Genomic DNA, 19,849 nt, shown 5'->3' with positions numbered 1-19,849 from the left:
AGCATACGGGAGTTATTTATAGCGCAAGCGTTTATTCTGATGCGAGTATATTTCACATACTTATACATATACTCATAACTCATATGCATAAACTTACTGCCAGGTACATACATACATATATTTGCAGGAGTACATGTGTTACTGGCGTAGCTCGACTCGATGTCATCAGGGTCAACGAAAGGTTCTCATGGGGCAAAAATTTTGTTTGTGTACTTTAGTAAATGTACACATACACCTTCATAGATGCATATATGTATATATGCCTGTATGTATACTCCTTTATGTGTCAAGCATACGCGTGCGAAGTGATATTAAGTGATGGAGAAATTGCTTTCGCTTAGAAATTGACCTGTGTCTATAATTAGACATAAAAGAGAAAATAGATGTAAGGGAGATTTTGTCAAAACAAAGCGTACGTCCAAATATAGCACTTTTTAGTGTATTCTTTTTTGATTTATTTTAAATAAATAGCTTTAGCCTGACTTAAGCCTAAATTTATTTTTCTAATATTTTTGCAATTCTCCAACGGTTTATAAGCTAATAAGAACTACTAGGTGGTACGGCATTAGTTTCAATCTACGTATATCTTTATGAACAATGATATAATCATCAAAAAATATATTTATTTTAGTTGAATTAAACTAATATTTTTAGTTGAGTTGTCTGTATAAATCCCAAATTTTCTGTTACTGTCTACTATATGGTATACTCATGAACTTTTTCTCAAATCAAATCTATATAATCACCACTTCTGCTTAGCTATGAAAATATTATAACAAATTATTTTAAAAAAATTTTGGCTTTCATGGTATCGCAAATACTTCACGTTGTTAAAATTCAACAATCAACCCTTGTCGCTTACAAGTTTGCAAACTTAACTTGTAAGACAGTGACACTGACATGACATTATCGTTTCATTATCTTGAAACCTAGAGTATGAAATTGGCTATATCGTACGCCGATTTTTATATCCTATTTAAATTGATTATGATTAGTGCTTTGATGAAAACTACCTAACTGTATTATATATCGCATAAATTCCTATAATTCCAAGAACGAGTAATAGGTGATCAGTCCTGCTTCATCAAGTTCATGAAGTTCAAAATATATACAGCTTCCAAGAAAAAAATAGATATTTAAGGCTTCTGCCCAAACTAAGTTCTCAACAAACCTTTACGTAGTTATTGAGAGTCACGTTTACTGTTTACTGTCACTAAGTTTCCATATAAATACATTGTGCAATATCTTTAATATTTGAAGTATTTTAATTACAATTTAAAGGAGTCTTTTTGCGTTGTTCAGCAACTGGGAAAAATATGCTTTAAGCTCGTCAATTATCCAAAGATTGCTGGCAATTGTTTTACCTTTTAAATAAAAGTACAAACATGAGTCAAGAAGAGTCAATAGTGAAATCTGGAAAGCAAGTCAAAGGGACTGGGGTTCAATAATGGTGCTGGTGCAACACCGGTCTAAATAACAATGGATCTCATATGAAATTGGTGTTAATCCTCCCTACATCGGAACGTTGTTTATGTATAAAGCTCTTCATAGTTGGAATGTTACCTAACTAAATTTTCATAACTTATCTAAACATTTAAAAAATCAGAAAAAAATTTGGAGATATTAGAATATTTTCGGTGAAGCCACACATCCACCGTCGAATTTGTTCGTTTCTACAAAATTTTCATTGTTGGTGGAGGTGTTCGTATTAAAATTTTGTGTTCCACGTTTTGTTCGAGATATTATTATAACTTACCTGTGTTTGAGCGAAGATCTTCAACAATGGATGGCAATTTTCGCACGAAAATCATTTAAAATTTTATTAGAGTGAAAACGCTGACATAATTACTATTTTCTACAAATTATCTTCGCAAGCAATGTTCGAACTAATTAGTGAGCAAATGTAATTCTTGTTCGACGAACAGTTCGATTGTGAATGACCTGCTTTACGCCGAATCTCTGAGCATACTAACAGTGTGATATGTGTGAAAGATATTTTTAGTATTAAAAGCTTATTAAATGAATAACAGTGGTAGTGTATTTTCTACTACAACACTCTGTAGGGTGATTGTTTTATAAAAATTGAAAATTTATTAAGGGGCTATACCAGTGTAACCCATGAACAATTATGTGATTTTCGTGATTTTTTTTTTTTTAAGAAAGTACTCTATCGATTCTTTCCAAGTTTTTTTGAGATAATAAGCAATATTTTCAGCTATATTTTATGACTTTTGTTTTACAAAAATATTGAAAAATAACGAAGTTGTATGCTATCTTCGGAGATGCCAAAAAAAGAGTTTCCGGCCGAATAAGTAGCTGAAACAAAAAAATTCAAAAAGCTTATTACAGTTGAAGGTATTTCTTACACAATGTCCTACAATTTTTGAAAAATATCAAAAATTAACAAAACTGGCGGAGTTAGAAAAAAATGTTTTTTTAATGGCAAATTGACAATTTTCAAAAAATCAAAAATACAGTAGGTCATTGTATAGTGAATATATTCAAAAACACTCAGTTTGAATTTGTCAGTCGGTCAATTTCTGGTTAAGTTATGATGTCAGCCATTTTGAAAAATGTTGTTTCGAGAAAAACGTGTATAAAGTTTCGACTATAGCGGTTTACATACATATACCTGCGAGCGGTCGCTCTTTAGAACGCTGCCATTCAAAAACTATTCAAGATACAAGCTTACTCACTCACACTTCACAGCATATTTTTGAAAGTATAAACTAACGTATAAGCAAAAAAAAAAAAATATTTTTTGAAAATGTCACACTGGTATAGCCTCTTAAAGCAGTGCAAAATATTATTATTTTCAACATAACCCTACGCGATAATACAATATTTCGAACAATGAGAAAGTTTTTCTCTACAAAATTTCACACTTTTCCTCTCACTCGTTCTACTAAGATTCTCTTTTTCATTATTTAAACTAATCATTTCATTTCCCACATTTTATCCAATTTTCATAAAATAGAAAACTATGTCCAACTGATCTGATTATCTGCTAGCAATTATTTTAACGACCTGAAAAACTTTAAAAAATATTCTAACAAAACTACTTTATAGTACAATAGTAAAATACAATAGTTTTGTTTGTATGTACTCAAAAGCACCATTAAATATGTATGGTATAAATACATATATTTTACTGACGTCATGCCGCTGCAACAACAGCAAAAACGCAATGCCGGCGAAAAAATGCAACCCATTTTGTCCCAAATAACTGTTATATACATACAAATACTATAAAAATATATATGTATATTGTAGTATATAAGGTTATAAATTTATGTGTGAATCGGAGTACCCGCACAGCAAATCCTGGCAAAAACGGGAACATAAAGTAGCTTAGATATTATTATATGCACTTAGTTTTGACTACGTCACAGAACTAGTAACTAGTACATGCTAACATATACATACATACACCGAGCATAATATCTAATATTTGACCCCCATTTTGTTGAAAAAAGCACACAAAACTGTTATTTATATATTTATATACTGAAATTTACAGTTGAGTACTCTATATGTGTATGTATGTAGTATATTGCATTGCTGTGTATATAGAAAAGTTCGTTGTATATAGGTCAAACACTTACACAACAACTGCGACTGTGTACACCAACACTCTGCAGCACCTTTCAGTGTGGCAGCGCCACAGCTCAGACGGTACTTTGGCCGACATGCAACGCGTCGAGGTTATGGCCCAACAAGCGGCTTTACAAGCGACTGTGACGTCACAGCGGCATTTATATACATAATTCAAGCGTCTATATATGTACATATATATATATATGTATGTAAATATGCCGTTGTATTGTGCATAGCCGCAACATGAATATTCTATGTATGCGGGTTGCATGCTGCAAGTGGCATGTGGCAGTAGTGGTATTGGTGGTGTTGTTGTTGTTGAGTAAGCGGCAACGTGCATTGAAATACCGCTGCTGCTGACCCAATTTTGAATTGCAACCATTTACCGCACCGAAAATGCCATTGGATTGCAAAAAGCTTTGGTTTTCTGCAATTGTTGTTGCTGCTGTTGTTGTTGTGGTAGCCCTTGTATGCTTCGGCTCAAAACCTCGAACGAACACAAACACACATTTGTTGTAATGCACGAGGTGCGGCAAATGCTGGCGTTTCAATGCTGAAAATTATGCTCCGGCAGCAGCAACAACAACAATGCAATTGAAAACTTCGGCAACCGGCGTTAGCAACACGATTATGAAATGCGCACACCAAACAGGTTACATATATGTACTATATCTGTATCTATATCTATATCTACATATGTATGTATTCAACATTATCTATGCTTAACAACAACAACAAGCAGCGGCAGCATGACGTAGCATTTTTCTACTGTTATTTTGCACTTCGTCGTCAACAGCTTCGGTGGCGGTGGCGGCTTTTAACCACCTTGGCTTTCGTTCATCAGCGTTGCATGCGCTGCTGCTCTTCACACACGTCACTCGGCGCTCGTCCGTTCACCTTGGCGCTGCTGCATCAATGAAATGTGCGTCTTCAATTGTGGATATACTCATCTCTGCGGCTATCTACGTATATCTGTTAGATATACACACACTCTAGTTGTGTATGTATCATCACATGTCCTTCTTGCAATGATTTGCCATTATCCATGAATGTCCGCAAAATGTTTTGTTGTCGGCTTTCGAGCACAGCTCCCAAGCGATTGATGTTCAGGAATACAAGCAAATGCATAGCCATGGATTTTCTATGAAGCAGGGAAAAGTTAATGAATGAAATTATACAAATATGTATATATAGATATTTTGCTTTCATACTGGTAGACGCTTCAACAATTTATAGAAATTATAAAAATCTCTTAAGCAAAATATTATATATACTTGATTATATTAAATATATATTCTTTCCTTTATACAAAATTTTATATTTCTATCCAAATAAATCTCTTTTAGTTCAATACAAGCATGGAAATTATAAATTCTTCAACTTTTCATCAAGCAAAGTTATCAGAATCGTTCCTAAAATATATTTTTATCTTTTTATCTCTCACCTTTCAATCGGATTCCTCCCAACGGTAACTTGAAATGTGGTAACGTCCAAAAAAGGCCAATCTGGCTATTGAACTGACACAACCACAATTTTTAATATAATTTGGTCCACAAGCATCTTTCTTGTGTCCTCAACTCGGCCTTACATTTGGGAGCCATTCAGCTCTTTTGGTATAATTCAAGTGGGGACAAGCTTAATATCCAAAACTACAAACAGCATAGGTAAATTCGATATACATATATAAAAAGAAAGGGTATTCTACTAAGCGCTTAAAGACAAACGATGAATTTTAATAGAATTTCTCCGATATTTTTTATGATTCCCTTTTCCCACCAACTACCTTATATCGCTCTCATCATCATTAATTTGGCACTACATCCGGGTGTCGGTTTTGACCGCGTCTATAAGCCTTCGCCAGTCGTCACTGCATTGTCCACGAGTTAGGAATTTCAAGCTTCGACAGGTCCACATCCACTTGATCCTTTCATCTGAGTTTCGAACGTCCTTCTCTTCGTCGGCCGCCGTGTCGTGTATTTTTCGCACTGTAGTGTTTTCTTCTATTTGGGCCCAAGTCAGCGCAACCGCTGTATTTTTATGCGCCGCACCATGTCCATATCGCCGAAGAGCTCATACAGCTCGTCATTCCAGCGAATCCGGTACTCACCTATGTCCACGTGAAGTGGGCCAGAAATCCTTCGGACCTTCGGAGGACTTTTCTCTCGAATGCTCCTTAGGTGTGTTCATTTTTATTGGTCATCGTTCTTGCTTCCGCGCCATGATGAGGTCTTTATAACACAAATATCAAAGAAACTTCTTCAACGTCATTAGTCCTTATTGCATAAAAATGTATAGGCAAAAACTAGATTGTTTATAACTTTTAAAGAAGCCAGGAAAACCTCAACAAAATTTTTCCATTATCTGAGGCTGTCCAACAGGTCTTGTCCCAATTATTATACTCTCGCAACAAATGTTGCTAAAGAGCGTATTATAGTTTTGTTCACATAACGGTTGTTTGTAACACCCAAAACTAAACGAGTCCGTCCGTCCGTTCGTCCGTCCGTCTGTGCAAGCTGTAACTTGAGTAAAAATTAAGATATCTTGATGAAACTTGGCACACTTATTTCTTGGCAACATAGGAAGGTTGCTTTCGAAAATGGGCAAAATCGGACCACTGCCACGCCCACAGAATGGCGAAAACCGAAAACACATAAAATGCCATAACTAAGCCATAAATAAAGCTATGGAAATAATAATATGAAGGATCGCACTATGAGGGAGCATATGTGGATGTAATTTTTTTGGGGAAGTGGGCGTGGCCCCGCCCTCTACTAAGTTTTTTGTACATATCTCGCAAACCAATAGAGCTATATAAACCAAGCTTTCTGCAGTCGTTTTTTTTAGCCACTTCCTAATACAGTCCAAAAATGAAATAAATCGGGTCATAACGACGCCCACCTCCCATACAAAATTTAGGTTGAAAATTACTAAAAGTGGGTTAACTCACTAACGAAACATGTCAGAAACACTAAATTTCACACAAGAAATGGCAGATGAAAGCTGCACTCAGATTTTTTTACAAAATGGAAAATGGGCGAGGCGTCGCCCACTTATGGGTCAAAAACCATATCTCAGGAACTACTCGACCGATTTCAATGAAACTTGGTTTGTAATAGTTCCCTTACATACCAATGATATGTAGTGAAAATAGGCCAAATCGCTTCACAACCACGCCTACTTCCTATATACCAGAACATTGAAGACGATCTGAATCGTTTACTTTACAATATATAATGTAAGCACTAGTGAAGATATCGGTGCAGAACTTTGCACAAATACTATGTTTATGGTGTGGCAGCCCCATTCTAAAAATCGCCGAAATCGGACAATAGGATTTTAAGGCCCCATATATCGAACACGAAGACCTCGGTGCTTCTAACCTTATATTATGGTTTCCAACTTTCAATGGACTTTATACAATATATATGACGAATATGTGGAAAGTATGCTGTATGACAGTGTTCAGCAGTGCGTATACGCAATTTGCAGTATAGACAGTGCGTATACGCAACTTTTTATATAATGTACTATATGGTATTTCATTCTAGCAACGGAAATGTCGTTATTAACAGAATTTTAAGTTTTAGTTGTGTAATAGTTTGTTTTTCATACTAATTTTATCCCTGAATTCTTGACACATAAATCAAAAAACCAATTTTTAAATATCCAATCATACAATACTTAATATATCAGTTTTCCAAAAATCTCTCCATAAATAATTTATTAAAACAACAACAACTACAACTCATACAATGCTTTAACTATACATCACTGAAATTAAGGTCTTCCTTTTAATAATCCTTGATCGAAAAACATAACAAAAGCAATGCGCTTGGGAAATTAAGCGCTGAAAAAAGCCTTTGCATGCATTGGCACAATGAAAAGTGAAATTTTGTATGCCCAGTCATATGGAAGCAGCAGCATGCATCATGTGCCCCAAATTTCTCTTTATTGCTGTTTTAATCAAATTTATTGTTGATGATACTTTGATGCCTTTTGCCTATACGAATAGACGGTTTACATATTTAAACTTTGCTTTGAACAGAAGTGATGGCAATGGATAGGAAAATTTTATAATTTTAGAAATTTATGAAAAGGATTTCAAAATATATAAGAATTTGAAATATAGTTTCTACTTTTCCTATTTCATATTTACTACTTTGAAATCAAGAGACTAGAGATCTACTTTTCATTAACAATGCTATGTAAAATATATACACAAGTATATAGTAGTTTATATACCTTCTTATATGTATGAGTACAAACCTTTCCAGTTTATTTATGCATTCATTGTTCATCTTCTTCTTGAATATATGCCGCCAGCGGCGCTGCTGACTTCAACCATGGGCAACATATTCGCTACCTTTCAGCATGCTGACGTCATTTCCTTTGCATTCATTATTCGCAACGACGTTGTTTTACCAGCACACCAGTACACTCCTTGCATAGGAATCGCGCTCTCGGCATAAGTTTGTTTGTTTCACTTGATTTCATTGAAGTTTCCTTCAAACGCTAAACGACGACGACAAGTGACAATAGAGCGACAGGCGTTGATGAGTTGGCATAAAGGAGCAAAGGAGCTCATTCATTCCATTTGCCTGCAGTATGCCTCTGCAGAGGCAGTGTTGATGCCGTCGGTGCAATCGCTGCATTTATGCGCAATTTGATTTTGCGAAAACTTTATATTTTTGTTTGCGAGCACACAAATAATATTCAATTTTCAATTTATTTATTTAGTTGTTTTTGTTTTTGTTTTCTCCGCATTTGTGGCATTCACAAGGCCTGCCAACTTCGGTGTTACATATACACATATATAGATATTTAGTCGTGAGGGCGTATGGGCCTTGAAAGTGCAAGTCTCGCATAATTTCGTTCGAGTCTGAACTATTTGAAGGAGCTGCTTATAAGTTGCTAGCGGCTTATGTGCTCAAACACACACCCGAACACAAATGCATGTATTCATATTTGCTTTCGTATGTGTGTGAGTAGACGCATTGCATCACTTGACGACTGCAGCGCCTTGTACTCTCCTCGCTACTCTGTCATTTTAATAAGTTGTCTACCTCACGCTCACACGCTTGCATATACCTCTCTGTGTGTATCCTGCTTCGTTGCTGTTCACATTTTCTTCATATTGCTCTTTCCTTTCTACTTCATCAACTACTCGTCATCTTCGTTGTCCTTCATAGTAATTTGATGGCAAATATTGGATTAGTTTTCTTCGCCGCCTTGATCGGCGCAACTGCGTCGATTTAAGAAGGTTATTTATTTATGGATGATTATCGTCACACATACATGCATATACACATACATACATACAGACATTCATATTTGCTTGTGTATGTGTTTGATTTTGAGTTTTCAGTTAGCAACTCGCTCGTAAATAACCACGTAACTTAATAAATTAGTTAGGAAGTTTACAAGGCTGATGAGTTAATAATCGCAAAATTCGCATGAAGCGTTAGATAAATATACAGATTTGTTGTTGGTGTTTTCGGTTGAATTGGCATTCAATACATGTTTGCTTGCACTTGGCGGGTTTTGTGTTTGTAGTTTGCTCTTATAGTTTTAAGTTTGAAGTGAATTTTGTTGAAATTGATAAAGGTATCTCGATGAGAATATTCTGAATGCTCTTAATATGATTTCTTGCTTAATTTCTAATGAAGCAGTGAGTGAAGTCCTTCGTTGCGCGCAGCGGTTTCGTTAATTTGAGAAAATCTGTAGCCTCCCATTTACTATTTTTCAAAAGGGAGACTGTGTAATCTGACCCATTTCTCATGGCTGATTTATTTTAAAAATTACCGTCGCGACTTGGTCGAATAAATTTCCGCCGAGAGCCCTTCTGGCAACAATTATGGGGTCGGATGTCAGCAATAAACGTTGCTCCGTAGTAAGTCTCTTCATTATGAAATGACAAACTAAACTGAGTATAAATCAAATTAATTGCTGTAAAAAAACCAAATACGAAAAAAATGTATTGCCATATTGAAAAACACACGTCTAAAAAACCACCTGTTATATTCTTACAAGAGAACCTCGGTCATGAAACACTTTCATCCCTCAGAATAATTACTATTTCAGAACCATCTTTTAATCTATCTTGAAGCTATTGTTTACCTGTCTTTAGACCTCAAAAGAAAGGTCGTGGGAGGGAAATTATTGAAAAATTGGAACATCAATGTCATCCGAATATCTCTATGGGACCTATGTCATACATGTAAGGAAGGGCTAAGTGCGGGTGAAACCGAATTTAATTTATTTTTTATTTAATTGTATTAATTTGACGCAAATATTTGGCATATACTAATATGGTATAAAGTCCAGTGAAAGTAAAAAACCCTAATATTGGGTACTTGGGAGCTAGGTGAAGTTATGACCCGATTTCACCCATTTTTGGCATATTTGGATATTCCCTCTGAATTTCTTCAAAATATCTGAGAGACAAAATATCAGAGGAAAAAAATTAGAAGCGCTGAGGTCCTCATATTCGATATATAGGGTCTTGAAAATTTATTTTCTGATTTCAACGATTAATAGAAGAAACATATTCTCTCTGAATTTCTTCAAAATATCTGAGAGACTTACCTAGATTTTCGGGGAAAAAAATTAGAAGCGCTGAGGTCCTCATATTCGATATATGGGGTCTTGAAAATTTATGGTCTGATTTCGACGATTTTTAGAAAGGCGATACCACGCTATAAATGTAATATTTGTGCAAAGTTCTGTTCCGATATCTTCTCTAGTGCTTACTTTATATATTGTAAATTAAACGATTCAGATCGGCTTCAAAGATTTTAGTTTTCAACATAACTTTTGTATGGGAGGTGGGCGTGGTTATAATCTGATTTCTTCCATTTTTGGACTGTAAAAGGAAGTGACCAAAATAAACTACTCTTGAGTTTAGTCGATAAAGCTTTAGTAGTTTACGAGATATGTGGAAAAAACTTAGTAGGGACGGGGTCACGCCCACTTTCCCAAAAAAATTTACATCCAAATGCCCCTCCCTAGAACGATACTTTGTACCAAATTTCACTTTCTTAGTTTATTTTGTGGGCGTGTCAGTGGTCTGATTTCGCCCATTTTTGAACTGAACCTTCTTATGGTGTCAAAAAACATGTTACCAAGTTTCATTAAGATACCTCAAATTTTATTCAAGTTACAGGTTGCACGGACGGATAGACAGACATCCGGATTTGATCTTTACTCGCCACCCTGATCACTTTGGTATATATAACCGTATGACTAACTCTTTTAGTTTTAGGACTTACAAACAACCGTTATGTGAACAAAACTATTATAACCCCTTTGTTGCGAGAGTATAATGAAAACATTTAATTTGAGGATTTGAGGAAATGAGGAAATGAGGATCTTTTTAGACGATTGCATATTTATTACGCTTTGAAGAATAAATAATATATTAAAGCTTTTTGAACAAATCTCGAAAATAGTAAGGTTCATTTTTCAAACAACGGAAATATGGGTCAGGATTGGTGAACATCAATCACTTTTGAAAAAAAATAGAATTTTATTCTCAAAATTCACAGAAATGGATAATACTTTAAATTTCGTTAGCTGAAGTTTGGTGTATTTCTTTTTAATATTTCAAAGACATTTTATCGAATTGAAGTCCAAAATGGCTGTTGGCGAATTTCACTTAATCTATCGATAAATCGATTTATACTCGATTTTTGTATATCTATCGATTATTTCATGAGTCATGCTTCCAGTGTTGGGTTCATAGTAGCTTTAATATTTTTTCAAGAAAATTATCATTAATGTCAAAACTTGGCATCATAGCCAAAGCCATTGAAAACTTTTACAGCCATAATGAATGTGATATTATCATATATAAAGGCGAGAATTTGCCAAAAACCACTACTTATCTCATATCATAAAAAATGCTTTCAATTACACTTTCAACACGAACATAAAAATTTCCGCTTAATTGTACATTTATTGAAGTGTTAAATGCAAGGAAATCGCTGCTTGGCAAGCGATAGTGAAAACTGTGCCAACAGCTATTCAGCAGGAAAGGTCACAGTAAAAAGCGACGAACTTGTTGAAAAATAAGTGGTAATGTTTAACTTGCAACAACAAATTTATAAGACATAATAAAATTATGAAAATTTAAATTAAGGAAATTTTAAGAATTAAGAATTAAATTTTTCAAAATACAATAATTTTTAATGAATATTTTATTAAATAAATAATGACTTTCACTAATCCCTTGTCTTTCAATTTCTTGTACTTACAGGTCTTTACCCAAATTAAGCAGTCAAGACGAAGAAGGGGGGGCAGGTCATGGGTATGGTGGGGGGCCACAACACTTTGAACCCATTCCTCATGATCATGATTTTTGCGAAAGAGTCGTTATAAATGTAAGTAATTTTTGAAAAATTAATAAAAAATATAATTAATTAATATAAAATTAAATACTTTAGCAAATATCAAACGAAAAAAATATATATTTTTATCTTATCACCGAAATATGCTTAGATTCTTCTAATATTTCAACTCATTATCATTTTCTTCACAAATTTCACTTCCATTTGTCTTTTCTACTCACACCTCTGTTTTAACAGGTAAGCGGGTTAAGGTTCGAAACACAATTACGAACGTTAAATCAATTTCCGGACACACTGCTGGGGGATCCAGCTCGGCGATTACGGTACTTTGACCCGCTTAGAAATGAATATTTTTTTGACCGTAGTCGGCCGAGCTTCGATGCAATTTTATACTATTATCAAAGTGGTAAGTGTTGAACAACCTATGGTATATTTGTTGTAATTCAATGTTGTTGTTGTATAAACATTATTTACTATTTATGTATTGTAGACTTAGAAATATGTTTTAGTAGTTGTATCTTTAAATTTAAATAAAATAAATGTTTATGTATTCGACGAATTATCCGATTAAGATCGTTTAATTGTACTGATCCAGATATATTCGTCATTTGGACTTGGTTTTAATTGAAAGAATACTCATTGTTGCCAACATGCACAATCTTTCGCAGAGTTTTATCTCGAATACAACAAAGATCACCTTAACAAATTTTGAAGCCTGAGACCTCTGTCCATGTACATATTTATTAAAGTTACTAAGTGCCAATTGCTAATAAGATTACAGTTACCTTGGGTTCAAAGCCTACCATTAAATCTTTATTGAGGCCATAGATGTTGAGTCAAGAATTGTTTCTTTTATGACCTTTATTTTTCGAAAGATTAGTATTATGTCGGCGACACTGGGTCTAATGTCCGTATGTTAAGGTCCAATAACTTCTTTGACCTTTCGCAAAACACAATCTATACTACTAAAAATATTTTGGTAGGTACTAACTGAACTCTTTAGTCCTTCTTGTCGAAATATTTTCTCGAATAATAGTTTATAGAAATCGCATGACAAATTGTCTTCCAGTCTGAGAACTCATTAAGTTTGAAATTTTTGAGAATAATATTTTCCCAATTTTTCCAAAGGTAAATCCGTTTCTTTTAAAATGATGATGGTCGATCTGTTTCTTATCATTTTTTCCCGAGATCATAAATATGTTCTAGGCATTGGCCACTAGATCTCTTCATTTATATCTAAAGAGATCTGTCGTGCGATCTAAAAACTTCCTCAAAGTCGACATGAAGGTTTTAGATACTCTCAGTACTGGACTTCAATTCCTTCAATGGATCGATAAGAAACGATCTCTGTTAAAATATTAATATGACATACGTTGGGATGTTGATGAGAACAAGATAACATTTTTGAATCAAAGTATCGCATGATCCCCAATAGCGCCTCAACCACTTTGGTATATGAAACGACATACCATATATGATGGTTCAAAGGAGGACCCCCTTATTTGTGTTATTTAAACGGTTATGACTTAAATTATGAAAAATATATATTTTTTTTATTTATTGAGTGTGTTACAATTAAATAAAAAAAATTTTTAAAAATAAATATTAACATATATTTTTCTGCTCTTCTCTTTTACCCCCATTCATCGGACAAAATACAATCACTATCGCACCAACACTTACATAACTTAACATTAAAACAATCATACTCATTCACGCAACAAATGTCTCGTATTTTCATAATAATATTATGTTTTTTGCCACAAATAAATGTATATTTTATACTTAATTTTTATAACATAAAATTCATTCCTATACCTTTGTCATGATTTTATTTTATGATTTTTGTAACAATAAATAAACTCCCTCATTTAGGTGGTCGACTGCGGAGACCGGTCAATGTCCCTTTAGACGTATTTAGTGAAGAAATAAAATTTTATGAATTAGGTGATCAAGCAATTAATAAATTCAGGTAAGAAAATTACCAAACTAATAAGCCAAATTGGTATTTTTGGCTATAAACGTTAACATTATTATTATTATTAACAACAATAAAACAAGTAATAATAATATGCATAAATAATAAATAATTGGTTGAAAAGCTGTTGCGTAGATTTACTTAATTGGAATGTTAATGCTGAATGAATTTAATTAAATAATAAATATGGTTTTTTTTTTCATGTAGACTTGTTTACACAATAAATGTACAGCGCAAAACACTTTTTGAAACGAAATATATTTTTTTAAATAAATTTGTCTTAATTTTTCTTTAACAATTACACTATGAAATCAAAATTTATAAAGCCCAGTTGGAAGAACTATGTATAATAATGCATGAACTCTTAGCTTAGTAAAAAAATGTAGTTAACAGTATATTTTGTTAATATTATACACATTTTGCAGGCTCCTCACACCTTACGGAGCACTCAGTTGCAAGTAGATTTAGTAATAATAATACACATAGATACTTTATTCAATATATAGAAACATAATATAATTATAAAATCATCTGCACTTCAGAACATCTCAGAGCGCACTGAATGTTCGCCTCATAAAAGACCATGATGCATCATGACTCAAAAGAAACTAAACTCAGTGTTAGTATTTTTGTAAAAATAATGTTTAAAAAAATCTGTAACATTTCCTCCGTTAAAATATAGTTAAATGAAAGGTTTCTTAAACTACCATTGAACAATGATATTCCCAAAAGGTAACTCTGATAATTTGCATTCCCTGACTACTACAACATACAACTTAAGATACCTACTTATCATAACTAGAGGAATATTCATTTTAAAACATTTAGTCCAAGAGATATGCTATTGTTTTTCCCAATCACAATAATCTATTATTATTCTTTTTAATTCCCATAGTCGAGATATCCGCCCCTATTCCCTATTGGCCATATTTGTCTACCTGTTGAGTAAATCAGGGATTGCTTTCAATGTAACTCAGTCAAATCTAGGACATAATTAGTATATTCCCTCTTTATTGGAATCTAATTATAAGGTTGTGCATAACCTGGCTAGTTCATCTGCTTCACAGTTGCCTAGAATACGAGTATCACTGTGTTCAGGAACCCATTACAGGTTCATCGTGAAAAAAGATGCCAGTTCTATTAATATCTCGAGGCATTCTTTGACCATCTTGGAGGAAATCATTTAATATACTTCTTGCAGTAAGCACCCTCTTTGTCAATACGAGAAGGATTTCTTTGATCTGGTCTCCGGACTATCATTTATTCTATTCTGGTATCTAATTTTGCTGAAAATACATCGCCTCACACTCAGTTTTCTAGTTTGGAACCATCCGTATACGTATGTCAGTGTCTTAATATCTATCCTTCTCACATTTTTCTCAAGAGGGGAGGTTATAAAGCACAAATTCAGATTTAATTCTTCTGGATGAAGGAAATCCGTAATATTGTATATAAGCGGAAATCTACTAAGTATATTAGGTTGTCCCTTATTACAGCTGACTAGTAGGAAAGAATCCCTCAATCTTAGTAACGAATTCGCCACAGTTGTATGCAAAACAAGTCAGTAGGAATATTTAGATAGAAACTAAAATTTTCCCCGACTTTATTTAGTAAGTATTGAAAAAAGTTATTTCAAAAATCACCCGAAATTACGTTAAGTTTTTCGAATACTAAGCACATTGGATTCAATAGAATAAAACGTAGATCTAAGCAACCGTGATCTATCTTGAAAACAAAGATTATAATATATATATAAAATAAATATAAATATATTGAGTTAGAGATATCGAAATCCTTGATTGCCTTTCTTAAGTTAACATCAAAATTTTCGAGCAACATGTTTCCATTAGGGATAGAAGACTTGTATAACAATTTTCAAACAATCTTATCAACTTGGATTATTTGATGATAGTAATAGTTAAGAGCTCGTCTAGTACTAGAAGTCTTAAACCCCTAGAAACCTTTGGAATAAAAGGATCCTGTACTTGTTCTATTTTGAAATTACTTATTGATTAAATTTTGAAGATTTAAAAGATGAAGTAAAGGAGAGTACCTTAGCCTAAAAACCTCTATTGCATATTAGATATTTAGAAAAAAGAATATGTTTTTTATGGTGTAGGTCATTATTTCAATAGAAATTTTACTTCTTCATGTAATAAAGTTAAAAACATAGTGAATATATAAAGTGCGAAAAATAGCAAAGTTCCACTAACTTCAACATAACCTCAAGTATTTCAGAATCTCCACTCAGAGGTTTCCAACTGGGCATAAACTTACTTTTTTTTTATTAATTGATTGAATGTATAAGAAAATCAACAATTAATACTCGTGACATCTACTCTAACAATCATTACTTTATAGTTATAAATGTACATATATAAATATTGTTTTAAGTGTTATTGCTGTTGTTCGTTCCTTAAAATTGCTGTTGTATGAAATTGAACAAAACTTGAAACAATTTGGACTTATATATCTTATATATTTTATTATTAAAACAAAAATATTGAAAAAGACTACACACAATCGGTAATGCGAAATTCTTTGAATGCTGCAACAAAATTGAAAACGCAAAAGCCAACAAAAATATGTAAAAAATCAAAGCAAAATAGTCGCTAATAAGACACAGTTAATCACTTGACCACCAGCTTAAAATTTTGTGCATACGGCATGGGGGGAGTATGTGGCCGGTACCGTGACACGCACACGCATGCGCCAAAGCTGCAAGCAAAATGTAAACAATAAAAAACGAATTCCATTTGAAAATAAAATGCGAATTTCACCACAAAACAAGTGCGACGATCACCAAAAAGCTAAAGCCTAAACGTAACTCATACACATCCACGACCACAACACGACACAGACACACAGCGCATTTACTTATATGTATTTAGTAGTATGTAGACGCCATCATTTTGTAGTACAACAAATACAACGCTGGGCAGATAGCGTGGCGCTCACACACAAGCTCGAATTTTGAAGACACGTACCTTCTCAGCGAATGCGAAAACTAACCGACACCGCTGCTGCTGCTGCGTACACCGTTATGCGCTGTGAAATTTGGCAACACAGCCGTTGATTTTATTGTTGTGTATTTTCGATTTCTTTTCCAATTTGAATGTTTTTTCATTTTATGTTATATATTTAATATTTAAATATTTCTATTATATACAAATATTTACATACATACACTCGTGCATTCGAACGAAGGAAAATGATTTTTGAATTCTTCGTTTAGTTTTATTAAATGTAGAATTGTTGTTGATCTATTTCTGTTGAACTTTTGAATAATTTCTTAGAAGCTTCAGTGGTTGAAGTGTACGCCGGTAAACATTTAATTGACTTAATTGTATTTTTGTTTAAAAATAATAATCTGTAATTTAATTAAATTTATTGTAAACTAATTGTTGTTTCTTAAAAAAATATTAATCAAAATTTTTAGATAAAAAATGCTAAATAATATACACTCTACTTTTCTAAATATCTTCCACAACAACACCACTACAACAATAACCGTTTGTGAACCCAACACAGAGAGGATGAAGGCTTTATTAAAGAAGAAGAAAGACCATTGCCGGATAATGAGAATCAAAGAAAAGTCTGGTTACTTTTCGAGTATCCGGAGAGTTCGCAAGCCGCCAGAGTTGTAGCCATAATTAGTGTATTTGTTATATTGCTATCAATTGTTATATTTTGTCTAGAAACATTACCCGAATTTAAGCATTACAAGGTGAGTTGAACACTTAAATTAAAGCGATATGAATATTAAACTTAAACAAATTGAGCTTTTTCACATATGGAGCTTTCATCATAGCTTTTTTGTAAAAATAAATGACATAAAATATCCGAAACAGTTTGAGTCTGAGTGAAAGCTCCTCGTTATATGTATATAAAACCGAAGAGCTTGGAAGTGCGTAAATATCTGTGTATTAGTTGAGCTTTCATTCCAAAACTAAAGCACATGTGAAAAAGCTCAATTTCTCATCTTCTTTTGTGTTCACTTTCTCTTTCACTTTCTTTATTTATAACATTAACACAAACATTTGACTACATCTCCTTTGTTTATACTTTTTCTGCTTTATCGCGCGGATTTTTGCAACTTGATGTCAAATTTGTTCGAAACGAAAAGCTCATGGATCGGGTTGGATAATTTTTTTTCTGATAAAAATACTTATTTTTTATTCCATATACTATTTGTTCGGTGTTGTAACTCAGTGTGCTCCAACCAAAGCCTTTTGATAAAATATAAATGTTATCTAAATATAATTATTCAGCCTGTAATGTAATGCCAGCGCAAAAATTTTGAGTGTACACTGGTTTGAACAATATAAAATTGAGTTTTAGTAATTTCATTAATTCAATTTTGATGTTAATCTACAAAATTTTGATTATTGTATCGAAAGCTTAACGAAAGCTTCATCAACTTTGGCAAGTTCCAAACCAGCTGTTCAGAGATAAGAAATTCTTTACTTAAAAGCTTTATGAAAATGCAATCAAAGCTTAGCAGCAAATCATTGTTTTTAAGCTCGTTTGCACGATTTCGAAGCACTCAACTTGAAAGCTTTATGTTGATTAAATAATTTTTATTATCGATGCCTTTATAGATATTTATATAGTGAAGGATCTGTCATTTTCGTTGTTTTTTACAACTTTATAATCACTTTTTCAAAGCAAGCTCGAAAGCTTTTATGAAGATACATAGTTAAAACAGCTTTATAAGCATTAGATACTGCTATATAAGTAATTACCAAGTGTAGAAATTTTTAACATCGCTTCCACAATTTTATTGTAAAAGCTTCAAGAAAGCTCCTATAGATATTTTATCACACATTGATTACAGATATTTCAAGCGCTATTTATTTGACACAAATGCCCTTTATTCGTATAATAGTTTTTTACCATTTCAAGGCACTCAAACCAGTTTACCTCCGAATTCAATGTTTATAGCTAAATAAGCTCAAATAGTATTAACGGATAATAAAATATAAATACTCTTATTAATTTATTTTCGAAAAATGTACAGCTATAAAAATATTTATGTGTATACCTACGATGAATATAACGATTGCCTACAGTGCACTTATCCTTTTGACATTAAGTTGTAAAAAGTAAAATATATCATATATCTTATTCTTATCGTCATTTTATAAATACTCCACAACCAACCCTCTAGGAAGAATTTTTAATTTTTCTGAATAAAATTTTTATTTTAAAATAATCATGATGCTTGATCAATATTTACGATTCTTCCTAAAACGAATTCTCCCTTCACCTATTACTATTTATGATCATACATAAATCTACACAACCTTATTTATTTTCTCCTTTCACCATCAGACTCTGTAAATGCTTTTCTGCTAACTAAGTGTTTATTTATACTTAATTTAGAAGCTAAAATTTTATAATTTACATATTTTTTTTTATTATTTCTCAACTTAACAGGTGTTCAATACAACAACAAATGGCACAAAAATCGAGGAAGACGAGGTGCCTGACATCACAGATCCTTTCTTCCTTATAGAAACGTTATGTATTATTTGGTTTACATTTGAACTCACAGTCAGGTAAGTTTGATGTTCTTTTGTAAGGGTTTATAGTTCAAAAAGTGATTGAAAAAATATTTTAAATAAAAAATAAGTTCAGATATGTAAAGCGATTTTCAAAAAAAAAAATATAAGTATTTAAATTTTTTAAGAAAAGGAAAGCATATTTAACCCTGGAAAGTCATGCCTCGTCGTTTCGACGACGCGAGTGTTTATTTTGTACAAAAGCCGAATGAATCAAGGCTGTGAAAATTTTATTTATTTAACAAAAGATTTAAGAAAAACTGTTTGATATTGTTTTATTTAGAAAATATATAAACCAGGTAATGTGAATATATTGATTTTAGTAGGTTTTGGTAGGTAGGATAATATATAAAGGACTTTGAGTA

The 19,849-nt window shown here is 32.8% G+C and overlaps 1 protein-coding gene across 9 annotated transcripts in view; it reads left to right on the top strand.

Annotated features, from left to right (window-relative positions):
- Sh_1 (potassium voltage-gated channel protein Shaker) overlaps window positions 1-19,849 on the top strand; it is a 390,305-nt gene that overhangs the window by 324,378 nt on the left and 46,078 nt on the right. For all 9 annotated transcript variants that reach the window (XM_054231434.1, XM_054231432.1, XM_054231433.1 and 6 more), the window contains exons 2-6: window positions 11,852-11,975; window positions 12,180-12,348; window positions 13,818-13,914; window positions 17,452-17,647; window positions 19,360-19,481. In XM_054231434.1, coding sequence (XP_054087409.1) covers window positions 11,852-11,975; window positions 12,180-12,348; window positions 13,818-13,914; window positions 17,452-17,647; window positions 19,360-19,481 — 708 coding nt within the window. The remainder of the gene's footprint in view (window positions 1-11,851; window positions 11,976-12,179; window positions 12,349-13,817; window positions 13,915-17,451; window positions 17,648-19,359; window positions 19,482-19,849) is intronic.

The sequence above is a fragment of the Zeugodacus cucurbitae genome, chromosome 5 (genome assembly GCF_028554725.1).
Source record: "Zeugodacus cucurbitae isolate PBARC_wt_2022May chromosome 5, idZeuCucr1.2, whole genome shotgun sequence".
NCBI classification, from domain to species: domain Eukaryota; kingdom Metazoa; phylum Arthropoda; class Insecta; order Diptera; family Tephritidae; genus Zeugodacus; species Zeugodacus cucurbitae.
Note: the sequence above shows the minus strand (reverse complement) of the source record. Positions and strands in the feature narration are given on the sequence as shown.